General features: G+C 46.6%; 5 protein-coding genes across 5 annotated transcripts; 2 read left to right on the forward strand and 3 right to left on the reverse strand.

Moving 5' to 3' along the window:
- Positions 1-4,642: 4,642 nt before the first annotated feature.
- Positions 4,643-5,967, forward strand: Aspvir_003430 (Zn(II)2Cys6 transcription factor domain-containing protein; the record flags this gene model as incomplete). Its single annotated transcript, XM_043275013.1, has 2 exons — positions 4,643-5,365; positions 5,413-5,967. 2 exons carry the CDS (start codon positions 4,643-4,645, stop codon positions 5,965-5,967), a joined length of 1,278 nt encoding a protein of 425 aa, XP_043130948.1.
- A 161-nt stretch (positions 5,968-6,128) lies between these two features.
- Aspvir_003431 (class I SAM-dependent methyltransferase) lies at positions 6,129-6,938 on the forward strand (the record flags this gene model as incomplete). Its single annotated transcript, XM_043275014.1, has 1 exon — positions 6,129-6,938. One exon carries the CDS (start codon positions 6,129-6,131, stop codon positions 6,936-6,938), a length of 810 nt encoding a protein of 269 aa, XP_043130949.1.
- Positions 6,939-7,696: 758 nt separating this feature from the next.
- On the reverse strand, positions 7,697-8,454 carry Aspvir_003432 (WW domain protein; the record flags this gene model as incomplete). The annotated part of the gene is made up of 2 exons (XM_043275015.1): positions 7,697-7,773; positions 7,845-8,454. The coding sequence occupies 2 exons, from the start codon at positions 8,452-8,454 to the stop codon at positions 7,697-7,699; spliced, it is 687 nt and encodes a 228-aa protein (XP_043130950.1).
- A 1,509-nt stretch (positions 8,455-9,963) lies between these two features.
- Aspvir_003433 (putative membrane bound cation transporter) lies at positions 9,964-11,840 on the reverse strand (the record flags this gene model as incomplete). The annotated part of the gene is made up of 6 exons (XM_043275016.1): positions 9,964-10,030; positions 10,099-10,285; positions 10,335-11,499; positions 11,548-11,625; positions 11,682-11,753; positions 11,802-11,840. 6 exons carry the CDS (start codon positions 11,838-11,840, stop codon positions 9,964-9,966), a joined length of 1,608 nt encoding a protein of 535 aa, XP_043130951.1.
- A 192-nt stretch (positions 11,841-12,032) lies between these two features.
- Positions 12,033-15,287, reverse strand: Aspvir_003434 (uncharacterized protein; the record flags this gene model as incomplete). The annotated part of the gene is made up of 3 exons (XM_043275017.1): positions 12,033-12,039; positions 12,090-12,530; positions 15,055-15,287. 3 exons carry the CDS (start codon positions 15,285-15,287, stop codon positions 12,033-12,035), a joined length of 681 nt encoding a protein of 226 aa, XP_043130952.1.
- Between the last annotated feature and the right edge of the window lie 237 nt (positions 15,288-15,524).

The raw sequence follows: 15,524 nt of genomic DNA on the forward strand, positions 1-15,524 counted from the left end.
GTTTTGCAAACAAGTGTACCTCTCCCCTTGGCAAAAAGTAGTGCAACACATGATTTAGTTTCCAAACATGTCCACTAAAATATTAGATTCCTACCTATTTTCTATTACCACCCTATTAATCTTTGGATAAAATGAAAAGGGAGAGAGATATAGTAAAAAGGGCCTCTGTACTTGCCCTGACTGAAATTTCAGGTAATTCTCTTAGTACTGCAGCTGTGCAATCAGGCCTCTTAAAATCTACTATCTCCCGCGTACGGAAATGCGCCAAAGAGCATGGATAGAAGCCAAATTAGCCTATAAAAGAAGAATTTCTTTAAGATAAGGCTTGTTCAGGAAGGCCTAAGGTTCTATCTAACTAAGATAAATATTATATTAGCTGTTTAATTTGAGATAATCGCCGTACATAAAACCTGGAATGGAAGTAAATTTATATAGAGGTTAAAAGTGTGAATCTAGACCTCCCTAGATGTTAACACATGTTCCAAAATGCTGCATATGAGCTTGGAATTAATAGGTAAACCCTTATTATCTTTAAGATCTTGATTAGATACTTACTAACCTCTCTGGATATCCCTAGATGGCAGTATTCCTGGAAGCCTTGCCTTACTGAAGAGTAAAAGCAGAAGAGATTAGAATGGGCTAAAGACTATGAACACTAGATATTAGATGATTAGGTAAAGATGATCTGGACTGATGAAATAGCTGTTACAACTGGTATATAAGGCCATTAATGTGTATCTGTAACTAAATAAGAGAAATAATCTTACCATCTAGATTAGACTGGTTAAACCCAACCCAAGAACCCGAACCCAACCCGGCCCAAACCCAGGATGGGCTGGGTTGGGCCCTAGGCTACAGGGCCCATGGGCCGGTTGGGTTCTAGAATTAGAACCCATTATGGGTTTGGGTTCTAAAAACGGGTTTTAATTACAATACCTAGTAATTAGATTTCACTAGATTCTAGGCTAGTATACTATATATATATATATACACTAGATGCTAGTATGGTATTGAAAAATTTAATACATACTAACTAGATTAGGCAGGCGGAGAGTGATTTTTGGGTTTGGCAGAACCCAAATGGGTTGACCCCCTAGAACCCACTGGGTTATGGGCTGGGTTTGGGCCCTAGAAATCTAGAACCCGAACCCGGTGGGTTGGGTTCTAAAGATAGGGGAACCCGGCCCAACCCGTGAAAATAACCACCCTAATCTAGATACTGTCTAGTAAAGACATAAGAATCATTCAGATTTTATATTTTAGGGGGCTATTACATATAATTTAAAAGGTCCCTGCTATGTATTCTGTCCAGAGACTGAAGAACAGAGACAGGAGGCTATGTAAAGGAGTAAGGTATATAGGTGCAATCCAGTAGATCAGACCCATTAGGGGATGATCATAATGGCCTTTTTGGCTGAGTGGGAGATTAGGTGGCTGGATTGCCTAGCCTTCACAATATGATCATCCCCTAATGGGTCTGATCTACTGGATTGCACCTATATACCTTACTCCTTTACAACTATCACAATATGATCATCCCCTAATGGGTGGGCGTTCGATTCTTGGCTGAGTGGTTATCTTTCCCTGGGCGGGAAGGGTGGCCTTAGCTACCAGGCGGTGGCAGAATCTAGTGCAATACCAAGATCAGGCCTGCTCATAGGGTAACTAGGGTCCTTATAGGCCCTAGGACCTCCCTAGGGGCCCCCATCTATACTAAAGCCTTAGCTTACTTAGGCTTACCTAGCCCCTATAGAGGCATGAGGGCATGCCTAGAAAGGGAAGGGGTATAGTTGTAAAGGAGTAAGGTATATAGGTGCAATCCAGTAGATCAGACCCATTAGGGGATGATCATAATGGCCTTTTTGGCTGAGTGGGAGATTAGGTGGCTGGATTGCCTAGCCTTCACAGGCTACCTCTAAGATTTCTGTATGGAATATAGAGGTTATACCTTAGCAAAAGGAAGCATTTAAAGGTGTATAGATTCTTTAATCTATATCTAGAGATAGCTGACTAGCTAAGATACCTTACCATATAAAAATCTATGGAAAGTGACTAATATCTATCTATTCTTGATAGGGCAGGAAGCGAACATTTAGACTAAAGCTATTTTAGTAAAAAATTAATGTTAAAGGCATTAACTAGTGATGCTATAAGCAAGAAATCTTAGAGAAGAAGCTATTCCCTTATGCTAGGGAGCTACTTTAGTAATATGACTATATTTATATCCAGGAAGATAATACTCCTGGACACTCTACAGGCCATCTTGATTACATCTGGCAGCGGTCAGGCCTAGTAAAGTATAAAATAATATAGCCTCCTAATAGTCCAGATCTGAATTGTATTAAATCACTCTGGGGCTTTATGAAACAAAGATATTAGGCCCTTTTAAAAGAAGAATTGGAGAAATACTTCTTAAAAGGTTAGGAGGAGGTCCCGCAGGAGATAATCTAGAAGTAGATTGTAAAGATGCCATATTGAATTAAATAGGTTATTAGATTAAAAGGAGGTAATAACTATGATAATTAGATTTCATATATAAATTATATAGCATTCTATATTAGTTAGTTTTGTTGATATTTCATCTTGTAAATAGTTAATGTTTTTGAAAGTTGATTTTAATCACGTGTTGCACTACTTTTTGCCTAGGGGAGGTACAGCTCAATGCAATGCATTATATCAATGCAAAAGGTTTACACATATAAAACTCATTAAAGAAAGGGCAAATAATACAACCACAATAGCAGTAATGAGTATGTGCTAGTACTAGGGGTATTAGTATTTATATACTCTATATGAATACTTAAAAATAAGGAGTTAAAATAGCTTTATTCTATCTATATCACTATTATGCTCATTTTCTTGACATGTAATTTTGGTATTTATGTAACTATAAGGTATTTATAGATATTCCTAAATCCTACTACAGGCTTATTTAGGTGCTTGTAGATAGGTTATATTAGGGAGATCTTATCTCTAGCATTTGTGGTTGTTGAGTAATTTATATTCTATATTGATTTTATATGGGACATTTATTTACGGTGAGATGATGCGTTGATCCCAAACCACCTCTGGCGACGAGTATCATGTATCCTAGGTAGCTCCCCAGAAGTCAGAAAAACATGACTCTATGAGGCTATGAGGAGTCTATCATTCATTTCGATTCCGTCATACCTTTCTCATCGAACCATCCACTCTCATCAATTTTGTCCGTGCCTACCATTCTCAATACCACGTACTACGACTCATATCTACTAAACTCCTAGGAAAGTGCGTCTGGCCTCGGACAGAAACCACCTCTGGCGGGTGCAGTTTATCATTGCCGACTTCGACGACTTGTGTGTTTCTTCAAACATAAGGGATTCCATGCGCCGCTCTCTGGGAAGCTCTGCGCCTCGCACGACCACGATGGATAGGCCTGTTTAACTACTGGTTTTACTATTCATCACTCCTAACTATATAAATGCCTAACTATACAAAACGGCATTCGTCTTTGCTATGAGAAAGGATGGCTCCACTCAGAGCCACTTAGCTGGGATGATATGGACATTTGCTGCGTATTTCCCACCCATCTCCATGCGAAGTATGCCCACGATGCCCCAATCTCACAATGTCAGGTCAAACTAACCTAACAGATATATGGAAGACTTTCTTACGGGCTCGCCCTGTCCATTTCCAAGTGAGGAATACCCTGACATCAAGACGTTAGCCGCAAGCTTCGTGAAGCAATTTTCGCCTCGAGCACTTTCCTCTACCACGAAGATTGCGACTGCCGTTGTTATTTGCCCACTTGAAGCTCTATATCATGATGAGTTTTACCGTGGAATACATGCAGTTCTCGGAACTGCGACAAAGATATCAAGTGGATGGGAGACAACAGTGGAAGGAGTGATTTCAGACTGGTATCCCATGGATGGGGGAGGGAGACCGCTTGGCAGAACATTGTGAGCGATTGCATCCGACGAGTCGTTATTACAAATCCACACAAGATGGGGTGATCCTTGATTGTCGGACCAGCAGACCTCAGCCGTATGGTGGGAAGTGCATTCCACTACGTACCTATTGTATCTCTGCTGCTAAGGTGCCAATCACCCTGCAGGCGCGGGTCACAGCAATCTGTGGCGAGTGGTCTTCACTCCAGACTTCCTTTCAGCAGAGATTTTGGACTCTTCTAATCATGTTGTATTTAAGAGAGCCCCTTGGCGTCACAGCTCCCATGATAATACCTCTGCCTACTAATCCAGGCTATGGCAATGAATGGAACACATGGTTACTGGCTGAGCAAATGGACAATGCACGAGAGCTGGTAATACAATTAGAGGCTTTACCTTAGCTAACTAGGCTGTCTTTTATTGCACACTTATAATCATAACCTTTTATGTTAATGTTGTAAAGTTTTAACAACAAGAGCAATGCGCAAGCCAACCAGTCCTGCAAAATGTTTTCGAGAATCCAACTGGACCGGCAGCAGAATTGTAAGCTCGACATGCAAACAAGATTCAGTTGCTGGACTTCCGTTAATATTCCGTTCCCTTCGGCGTTCGATTCAGAAAGCCATTCCGCCGCCCGCGAACCCCACTCCCCTTCGGGATTCCGATTTGCGACATCAAGCCGACAACTACTACCTTACCATGATCAACTAACAATGAGATCATCTCCATATAGCACAAATCCAAACAAAGGGAAACAGCGAGCACCTCCACGGAAAAAGGCATGTCAGAATTGCACCAAATCCAAAGTACGATGTGGACTGGAAAAGCCTATCTGTTCGCGATGCAGGTCGAAAGGCCGCAGTTGCCAATATCCGCCAGGGCGCGTCGCTGCACCTGGGATTGGGGTCACCGGTACCGCTAACGACGCAGGAGAAGACTATACACCACTTCTTGATATACAGGGATTCGCAGACACCGCTATAGCTCCAGAAACAGTGTCTTTGATTCCCGAATCCGGTCCAGCTGCGGCTTTCAGGTCTCCTCGTGCTCGAGTTGTAACCAGCGGACAGACTAGACGCCTCGGTCTCGTTTTTAAAGATATTGACTTGACTCCTAGTTTAAATGCAGTAGATATCCGGGACAGATGGCTGAGACCGTATCTCCTCCCTCCTCTGGGACGAGATGAGATTCCCAAGGCCTACCACCCCTTTACGTTGCAATACATTTCCGTTATCCTCAAGACATATCCACGTTATATGCTGAAGGATGGCGGATTCCCGCCAATTATACATCATACGCAAGTCAATACGAATCATATGCCACAATCTCTGGCGAACTGCTACAGCCTTGTCCGAATGTGGGAGCAAGCCGCGCCAGGAAGCGAGACGATGGTGATGGGCACTGTGGAGGCGGAAATGGAAAGACTGGCAAGTGAGGTAAGCTTTCTCTCAGGGTTCTGTGGATGGAGAAACTGACTGTACAGACAATGAGTCAACATGACTACGACCTCCTGTGTTCCTTCCAAGCCTACCTTGTCTATACCATCTTGATGTACTTTAGCCCTCTCGGCAACGTCTCCGCAGTTACCGATAAAACCATGATGACCTTAATGGAGCTTGCCTTTCGTACTGCTCAGAATGGCCTATTCTGCACGGCGGAGATTACTCATACACGACCGAGTTGGGAATCCTGGATCGTGGTCTCGGCCAAACGTCGTGCCATCTATACGATGTACTTGCTCAGCAGTGTTTACAATTCGGATCGTGGTCTACCAAATTTTGTGGCAGACGAGATGAAGGGGGTCTATGTCCCCGAAAGCAGGGTACTATGGGAAGCCACAGACCGAGGAGTATGGGAAAAGGAGTATGATCGGCACCTCCTGGAATGGGAAGATGGGATGCTGGAAATATCGGAGTTATGGCGATCAGCCGAGACTCGGTCGACTGAACGACGGGAAAGGATCGGAAAATGGGTTCGAGGGGTGGACGAGTTTGGTATGATGTTGTTCGCGGTCTGCGCGCATATCCATGGCCGCTAAAAAATCCTACGGAACTCCGAAAGCAGTTCATCGGAGCCGCGGAATCGACAGGGTCCTCTGGCGTCAACATCGACATAAAACCCGCTCTCCCTCTCCCTTGCTTGCCAAAGTAAACTCCTTCTCACACATCAATCGATCTCTGGAACACACCTACTACCACAATGTCTAACAAAACCGTCTACACCACCGACCACTCCCCCTCCGTTCTCCAAACCCACAGCTGGCGCACCGCCACCAACTCTGCCGCCTACCTCCTCCCGTACATCAAACCGAGCATGAAAATCCTTGATATAGGCTGCGGCCCGGGTAGCATCAGCATCGACTTTGCACGGCTCGTCCCCCAAGGCCACGTCACGGGGATCGAGTACGTCGCCGACCCGTTAGACGCAGCCCGATCACTCGCCTCCACACAGGGAATCACAAACATTGACTTTCGCGTCGGCGACATCCACGCGCTTGACTTTCCGGACGACACCTTCGACATCGTCCATGTCCACCAGGTGCTACAGCACATCGCGGACCCAGTGCGCGCTCTACGGGAAATGCGCCGGGTTGCGAAGAGTGACGGCGGGATCATCGCGGCGAGGGAGTCGGCAGCGATGACGTGGTACCCTGACAACGCGGGAATCGCTGGATGGAAAGAGGTTACAGGTCGTATGGCTAAAGCAAAAGGGGGCAATCCGCATCCCGGCCGGTTCATCCATGTTTGGGCGGAGGAAGCCGGGTTTGAAAAGGCGAGAATCAAGAAAAGTGCAGGGGCATGGTGCTTTAGTAGTCCCGAGGAAAGGGAGTACTGGGGTGGATCAATGGAATCGAGGATGAGATCGAGTGGATTTTCGAAGACGGCTGTGGAAGACGGATATGCGACGAAGGAGGAGTTGGAGAGGATAGCGCATGGATGGAGGAAGTTTGTCAAGAACGACGAAGCTTGGTTTGGGTTACTCCATGGAGAGATTCTATGCTGGAAATAGCTAGCTCATTGGTTGACACGACCATGAAATAAGTGGTGTATGACAATCAAAACTTAGGATTCCTGATGTAACTGCACCGAGACGCCTTCCGGGAACTGCACCTCCTTCAATTCCTCCAGCGTGACATTATCAGGTACAACGAATCTTCACCTTCAGTCAGCAATATCCTCAACGTCGAAAAGAAAACCATACGAAGTAGTATGTATAGGAGGGAGGCTTCTCGTCGAAATGAAAAACGTGAACTTATCTGCCCCTTTTGCTGCGAACCCGTCCTTCGTACTGTCACCATATCAGTTGCCAATTCAGATGCGATCGCTGAGTATGCATACATTCGTTCAATTTCGCTATTGTGTTTCCGCCATGCTTCGACGCTGTCGTATTGAATGACAAGGCTCTGCTTGGGTTACCTGGCGAAACTTGACGCGATTAGAATTAACTCACGTATTTTGGCATTTTGAGCACCGTTCTAGATAATATGTACCAGCAATGTTAGATAGGCCGAAGGAGCGTTGAAGGTGATGCCGCGGAGCATGTGCTACCGCTATGACATCACTGCCTCGCTTAAATTTGTGAGATATGTTTTTAATAAGATTCTCTGCTCAAACTACATGAACACCACTAACGATCAATTGTTTAAACGGCCTTGCTCGTATGCAAAAACACAAAACCCATCGAAGACCACGAAGACCACGAACAATGCATTACACCCCATCCTCAACATCTACCAATCATCCAAAGGAGGCGAGTGAGCACGCTCCTCACGAGCCAGAACGGTACTCCTCCTCCTCCAACCTCTCCACCCGCTCCTTGAGCTCCTCCTCCTCTTCGTCCTCACCTATATCAAATCAGTCAGCAACTACCCTCAACACAAAACTCACAGCAGCAAAGCAAAAAGCAAACACTCACGCTTCTCGTGCTCCCACAGCGCCATGCCGGCCGCACCGAGCGCCACACCCGCCACTCCTCCCGCAATGATCTTCCCCATCCCGCTGGACTTCTTCTTCTCTTCCGGAGGCGGATACGTGCCCCCGGGAGGGGGGTAGTAGCCTCCGTCCTGCGGCGGCGGGGGCCCGCCTAGTCCCCTGGCATGCTCGGAGTCTTGCATGGGGGCCTCCCACTGCGAGCGGCCTGTTGCTGTCTCGACGAAGTATGCGCGGCGGAGACTGGGTTCCCATTCTTGGACCCAGCCGAGGGGGAGCGGTGGTGGGGGCCCTGGAGGTGGGCGGGAGGAGGGCGCGGGCGAGGAGGTGCTGTAGGGCGATCCCTCGTAGCGGGGGCGGGATGGATCGAAGGAGGAGGGGGAGCGTTCGGGGGGAGGACGCTCGTAGGGGGGCCGGTCGTAGGGAGGGCGATCGTACGAGGGTGAACCCTGGGGTGGATGGTCGTAGGGAGGGCGTCCGTAGGATGGTTGTTGGTGTTGTTGCTGCTCGTAGGGGGGACGGTCGTAGGGAGGACGGCCGTAGGTGGGTTGAGGCGGCCCGCCGTAGTAGGTATCTCTTTCTCCGTAGTAGGACATGTCGCTCACAATTTATGTGTAGCAGTATGTGGTAGTTAAGGTAAGTTCACTATAGTTATATCTAGGAAGAAAGAAAGTAAAAAGGACAAGTTGAGCAGCCATCGAGCCTTTTATGTGGTCGGAGGAGGGGAGGGGAGACTCAGTCTATGCATGCATGCTCCATACACCTACAGCTCGAAATTACATTTACCACTATTTAACTAAATAATTATATGCTATCAGCGCGTACAGCCGTTCCGCATACATAAATTCGAAGCAGATTGTCGACACTAAGACGTGTATCCACCGGGCTATTAGTTTCAATGGGGAACAGCCGATAGTCCAACAATTAGGCAGATACATTCTGTCTGGCAATGGAACATCAACAATATACCTCTACCTAGTAGACTACGGAGTGTATCAATGACTACCCCTGACTCCTTAGCCGCCATAACAGCTAATATTATCCCCAATCCCCTTTCATCCTCTACGCAAAATCGCAGACAGCTCGCACAATGTATGTTTTCTTCTAACCGTCAACACTCAACCGCTCAGGCGGCATGGCATGCCTGCACCACACCCAACCATCCCATTCCCCTCCTATCACGAACCCTGAACCGACCATATGACTGTTCCACCGGCAATGCAAGAAACAAAACAGCCATCAGTCCCTCTCTTCGACGCCACATCAAGGCTGGTGTGGATCTCTCAAGTCACACTCACACCCACTATCCTCACCCAATCGGATACCCTTGCACTCTTACTAGCCACACTGGTGTATCAGCGGAGCGGTTCGGGTTCAGCCTTAACAAGCCACATAGCCCCTTGCTTGGACGGCCAGCGGACAAAGGAATCAGGCAGAAACACTGTCTTTTCTAGGTTGATAGCCTGATAGTAACGGATGACAGAGTACTACTCCGTAGTGGATAAGGATGTGGTATTTTCGAACAAGCTACATGTGTCATAATGAGTGGCTGTGACTGTGGTCCCTGTGCTGCACTGCTGTCGAACTCTGTGTCCAGCCACAGGCCCCTCTTATTATTTACCCATTTACAGAGTACTGATACCCACATGGGTCCTGGAGTTTTCGGAATGTTCCTGACCGGAGATACTCCTCTGCTCTTTGTTCAGGGATGGATGTGGGGCTAAGAAGTTGATCTTTGAGACGAACGACATAGGGTCATACAGAGTGACCTGGAATTGGACATTGATGGTGTCTACATTCTAGGCTTCGAACATGACGCAAACTGGCCTAAAGTAGTATTGTGTCAGAGTTTACGATGAGCAGTCTAGTAAAGCAGTGAGAGACATATGAATAAAAGAAGTTAAGACATTCTGATTAAGTAGATGCATTGGAAACTCCTAACCGTTTCCAGCCAAATATGCAGCGAGTTAACGCTTCAACTTGTACTGGCATTATCCACACTGGATCATATCAGGGGGGAATCACTCATGATACTAAGCTCATATATTGACAATCAATGATGGCCTGCAGAATTGTTTCTGCACCAAGTTTCACTGCAAATCCGGTTAACTCGATCCAGCGCTCGCAATATCGGCGGACTGGTCAGTTCCAGGATAGAAAAAGGCCGCAACACTAAAGTACAGTCAGTAAGAGGAGTTTTTTCTTTTCCTTTCATTTTTAAGAAAAAGGCAATGACTTACCTGATGATGACATAGGCGGCAATAAGCAGCGCGCCCTCAAGGTAATTGCTTCGACCATCCAGAACCAGAAAGTTGACCACAAAAGCAGTCACAAACAAACAGATGGTTTCGAACAGGGTAAAGTACAGAGACATGTCCTTGTCCATGCACCAGCCTAGAATGACCACCAGGGGTGTGACAAAAATTGCTAAGACCTGTCAGAAAGCTGAAACCATACAGGCATATTGCTAACTCACCAATTTGAATACTGCTTCCCACTGACACGCCAATGGACAAATCCATCTTGTTCTTGGTGGCCACACTGACGGCGGTAACGTGTTCTGCAGCATTACCGACAATGGGCAGAATGATCAGACCAATAAACGCCTCGCTGACCGATGAGCTTTCAATCATATCTGGGATGGCGTCCACTAGGAACTCGGCACATACTGCGACAAGCGCAGTCGACACCAGTAACATAACCACGGCAACCGTGCGTGATATCTCAGATTCTTTGTGCTCAGGAGGAGCATTGTTAGCTGTGACATCAACCGTAGTTGGTATACGAGCAGCGCCTCTAGCAAACTGGACCGCGTTTCCAACTGGGGGAGGACGATACATGTGCGAAGGAAGAGACCGCGTGCGCCGAAGACCAGGATTTCCAGGAGCTGACTGGGTAAGGTTGTTTGAAGCGGCAGTGTTTGAAAAGACAGTATTGGATAGTAAAGATGGTATCGTTGGACGAAATGGAGATTTTCTCTTCGGGAGGGCGGCAGCAACATCAGCCGGCTGAGGCGAGTTGATGCCATCAGTACCAGGTGCAGACAGATGAGACGGCAGGGACGGTCGCTGAATCGATGCATCCGTGTCCAAGGCGTCGACATTGTCTTCCTTGCGGGATTTGTGCTTTTTACTTGTCCGCTTCTTTGCTTTGCGATCCTTCTTGGCTGTTTCCTGCTCGCCAATTGATCGCGGACCAAAATCTATCGAGCGAGGCTCGTTGATTCGCTTATCATCATCTGCTTCGTAGTGACCATCGTCTGCAAAATCAATGGCGATTGAATGGTTGGAAGTAGGTCCCTCTGTAGAGGTGCTCTTCTCATTCATCACTGGACGGGATGCATCGCCGGAATGCTTCTTGCTAAGAGTGCCAGAGGCAGTATGATTGGAGCTCGTGCTGGACTTTCGACGTCTGCGGTGTCTCATGGCTCGCTTGATGCGCTTTGCGGTTGTCCATGATGTTGTGGTGTCATCGGAATCATCAGACGAGCTGCTTGATGAATCGGAAGAGCTGTTCATAAACTCCGCCAGGATACCAGGATGAGATTCTTCATCAATGATCTGTTGTGGGATACTCGCGTAAAGATAGGAGTGGGATTTGAGTTGAAAAATGATGTAGAGAATGTAGATGAGGAGCAGCACCTGCACAATATGAGAATCATAGACAAATGCTGATCAGAGCCTGCTTACCACACTGGTTCCACGGCTAACTTTCAAAGTGTTTCTGTCGGCCGATGCACTGTTCGACCAAGATGCATGGAATGCAGTCTACTCAGATGACAATCAGCATGTTTATGTGGCGTAAAATTCAGCGAAATACTAACAGGTAGGAGAAGACTGGTGACACTCAAACTCAGAAGGCATGCGCTCATCTGAGTGACTGTGCTGTTATAAATCTAGAGATAATCAGCACGGGCCTGATATTGCGTGCAAGAGTGTCCTACCTGTTCCTGGAAGCGAATACCTCCCAAAAGGAAAGACATTCCCAGGATCAAGAGTAGATTAGCTAGGATGGAGCCTAGCAGGGAGGCCTGGACGATCCTTATCTCGTTCTGCACTTGATTGTTAGCTAGATCATCAAGTAGGCTTGAGAGGGATGTACCTTGACGAGTGCAATGCTGGTCGGGTAAACCAAGTTATTTACGGTTGAGAGGCAGAAAGGAGTCAATGGAAACTTACATGCTAATAAATGTTAGTCGGAACCCGCGAAAAAGTAGTGTATCACAACTTACAAGATAATCAACTCCACGGCATTTCCAAATGTAACGTTGATGAGTGCTCCGACCGTATCTCCGAGACGGCTGGCAACACACTCAGTTGCGTGGCTCAGTATACCGGCCAAAGGGATGATGGCAACCGCGTTCATCGCAAAAATCACCGCCGGATTTAACCCTACCGCTTCGACGGCGATACCGACGGGCACGAAGACCAGCAGGACATTGACCCAGCTATGGCATAGCACTTCCTTGGTATGTCTTCCAAAACGGATGGTGCCATTTTTCATGCGGACAACGAGTCCTGGTTTGGTTGTGGTCTGTTCATCTTGGGGATTGAATTCTGGACCTTCCAGGTCCCCAGACTGCTCCTTCACTCGCCCATTATGTCGAGGTTCTGCGGTCTCCGAGTCCTGGGCCTCGTTGGTCGGCTGTTTAGAAGGATCTTGGGGAGCTGAGCTGCGGTGCGACGCGTGAGCTTTCGCCCACGATTGAATCCGGTCTATATGCAAGGCGAGAATGTGTCAGTCTGAACTTGATAGGAATTGTGTCTTTGCCCACTACGTTATATAGTTCTGAGACAGCGCAATCTTGAGCAAGAAAAAAGAGATATGCAAACGTCGAAAGATGACATTATTCTGGAGGAAACAACCGTAGAGAAAGGGGATGGCCAGGGGCAACTTACGCATGTATTTCAGAAGAAGAATTGTAGATAAATCAATATGGGAGGCAACAAGCCTATGATCAAAGCGCTTTAAGAGAAAAAGAAGCAAATCAAGCTCCGAGAAGAGAAGCTGGGCTTGCAGGGAGCGACTAAGTTTCTGTGAGAAAAAGAAGAAACGGGGCGTTATATGAGCGAGCGCCGATGATGCCCGCCAAGCTCGAGATGATCATTATTTGTCCTGGGATAAAGTGGGCTCGACAACAGCCTATGACAAGGCACAAAAGCCACAATAGAACCACAGCTAGCCTATCACTCCGCCTCATCTTTGTTATCAATCATGCTTCACTTTTCTACTTCTCTACAAGCAGTATGGTGGCTGTAGGTAACACGTTGAACGTCATCTGAAGTCATCCTTAGCTGCTGTCCTACCCATGTAGCCTGCTCTGTAATTCTTTTGTGTTCTAAAATCAACACTCGCAGCTTATGTAGATTTTCCTTTCGGGCCACTCTTTTACCTCTAAAGGAGGCCGTTCCCATTTTCGAGATTAATACATCTAATTTGGTTGACCACGGCTGGTGCCAAGCTCCCAGGAATGCGCTGAGGATGTTGAGTGGATTCCAAGATCCTTATAAGGCTGGCGTCCAATGATTTCCGTTGTTTCTCAGGCTAAGATACAGATTTCTGCTTGTGATTGGCTGTGGCAACATCCAGGGGTGAGTTTCTCCGTCTGGGTGGTCACCTTAGATTTTCCGTGTCTATCTGTGTCAGCATAGAAATGGGCAAGTCACGTCCTTGTTCAACAATATACGTCACCCAAAATTGAGCATATGTAATTCATACCAACGCGTAAAAAGTTGCTATTAATGAAGTGATACGATAGGTACACAAGAAGACATCATAAGATGCTAAAAATTTGTAGTTGAACGCTCAATATTCTGGCCATTGATCAGTCGGGCATTTCCCGTCATCGACACAATCTGGACCGTGGCTTGACCAGTAGCCAAGAAAGATAGTACCAGCGGTTACGGAGTAGGTCCTCGAAAACTGCGCCCCATGTGGCTGAAGCCTGAAATAGAACAACTTGACTTTGCCACATCATTTATGCCTGAGGCATAAATATGACTCATCCAGTATTCCAGTATGGTTCTATTGAATTATAATACCACTAGGCCAAAAGGGTGTCCGGACATGGTCCTCATCAGTCTAGGGTCTCATATCCATAGTCATAGTGGTATTATATTTTAACAGGTTCCAACTGGGGAGTGGGGACAGCCTTAGTCCTTTGTGCGAAGGTAGTCTAAATGACGCCTTTCCTCAGCTGAAGGGCAATTGCCGATACCAATATAGGCAATGTTGCATAAGTGGCAAATGTTTGTGGCAATGAATAGATAACTGTAGAGCATGAGTGCTCACAGGCATAAATAGACATATTATTTGCTTTGGAGACAGAGCACACAGATCAAAATCATGAATGATAATCCTATCTCAAGCAGCAACTGGTGTTGGCGGAGTATATATGTATAGGAGTGAGGTATGTTGATGTTACTTTGGCTTGGTTCCTAGAGAGGACATAGCAAGAGGGTTAATTGGAATACCTTCTACAAGCCGACCATTGCCAGTTTCTCGAGATTAAAGCTGACAAGTAGCTAAGATATTTAAATGAAAGTGGTTAAGAAATGGTAAAGCAACTAACTGCCCACTGACTGTTCTCAACCTCACAGTGCAAGTTCAATGTCGTAGTATGCTCAATTGTTGACATGGCGGCTATATCTTGAGCTGGATTTGGGGACTTCCCTAATGATGCTAAAGGTGCATTACCACCATCGCGATTGTCATGTATGTCCTGAGGCCAGTGAAATCCTCCTCTGTACTAACCATAGACGACGCGCCAGAGTAGGACTGTCGCAGATATTACAACAACCGTTGACTACCCCACAACCTTAATGTCCGTCATAGCTCAAACGTTGATACTTCGTGCCAGATTCATGAAGATAATACTTTTCAATCATATAGAGTATGTGTGGCTGCATCCCTCTGCTGTCTTGCAGATTTCTCCACAATAAAAGTGAGAGAACATAGTACACCCCCAGATGGTAGCGAAAGTAGCAGGACTGGTTATAATAACGACGCATGTGCTGTGTCGACTAATTGGTTATCGAAAAGACCAACTCCAAAACTCCAATAACCATCGTAACTCCAAATCAAATGCATCCTACATTGCGCATATACTTCTTGACCTGTCAGTACCCCACCAATATTCGTGATACTTGGTACGTCAAACGCTACTCACAACATCTAGCCGGTCGTACACCCCTCACTCATAGTCATCGTTGTGAACAGCTGTCAACTTCCTTAACCTCGGATAGTAGAACGCAAAGAACACGATGACGGCCAACAGCATCACCAGGGTCGGCAGGAACATGAACGTGAAGAGGAACAGGCTCAACCCAAAGGCCACGTTCTGACCGGGGAATACCCTGCGAGCCATGAGGTCAAGGGACGTCGAGAGGAGCTGGTGAACATTGACGGTGTTGGTGATGCAATTGAGCATGACGAGGTATTATTTGGCTTAGGTAGATAGATAGGAAGTTGGAAGGTGCTGTCGCTCTTGGATGCCCTAAAGCTCAATTGCTTGAGAACAGCCACATTGGGCGATGGGTGATTTTATGCTTTGGCTGTGGCTGTTGCCACTGATGGACCTTGTTTATTCATTTGACATGGGAAAAATAAGAAACCGTCTATCCATATCTCAACTGGAGAAAATGGATGCCTTGCCTCATACTGGCCC

The sequence above is a fragment of the Aspergillus viridinutans genome, assembly GCF_018404265.1.
Source record: "Aspergillus viridinutans IFM 47045 DNA, scaffold_15, whole genome shotgun sequence".
NCBI lineage: Eukaryota > Fungi > Ascomycota > Eurotiomycetes > Eurotiales > Aspergillaceae > Aspergillus > Aspergillus viridinutans.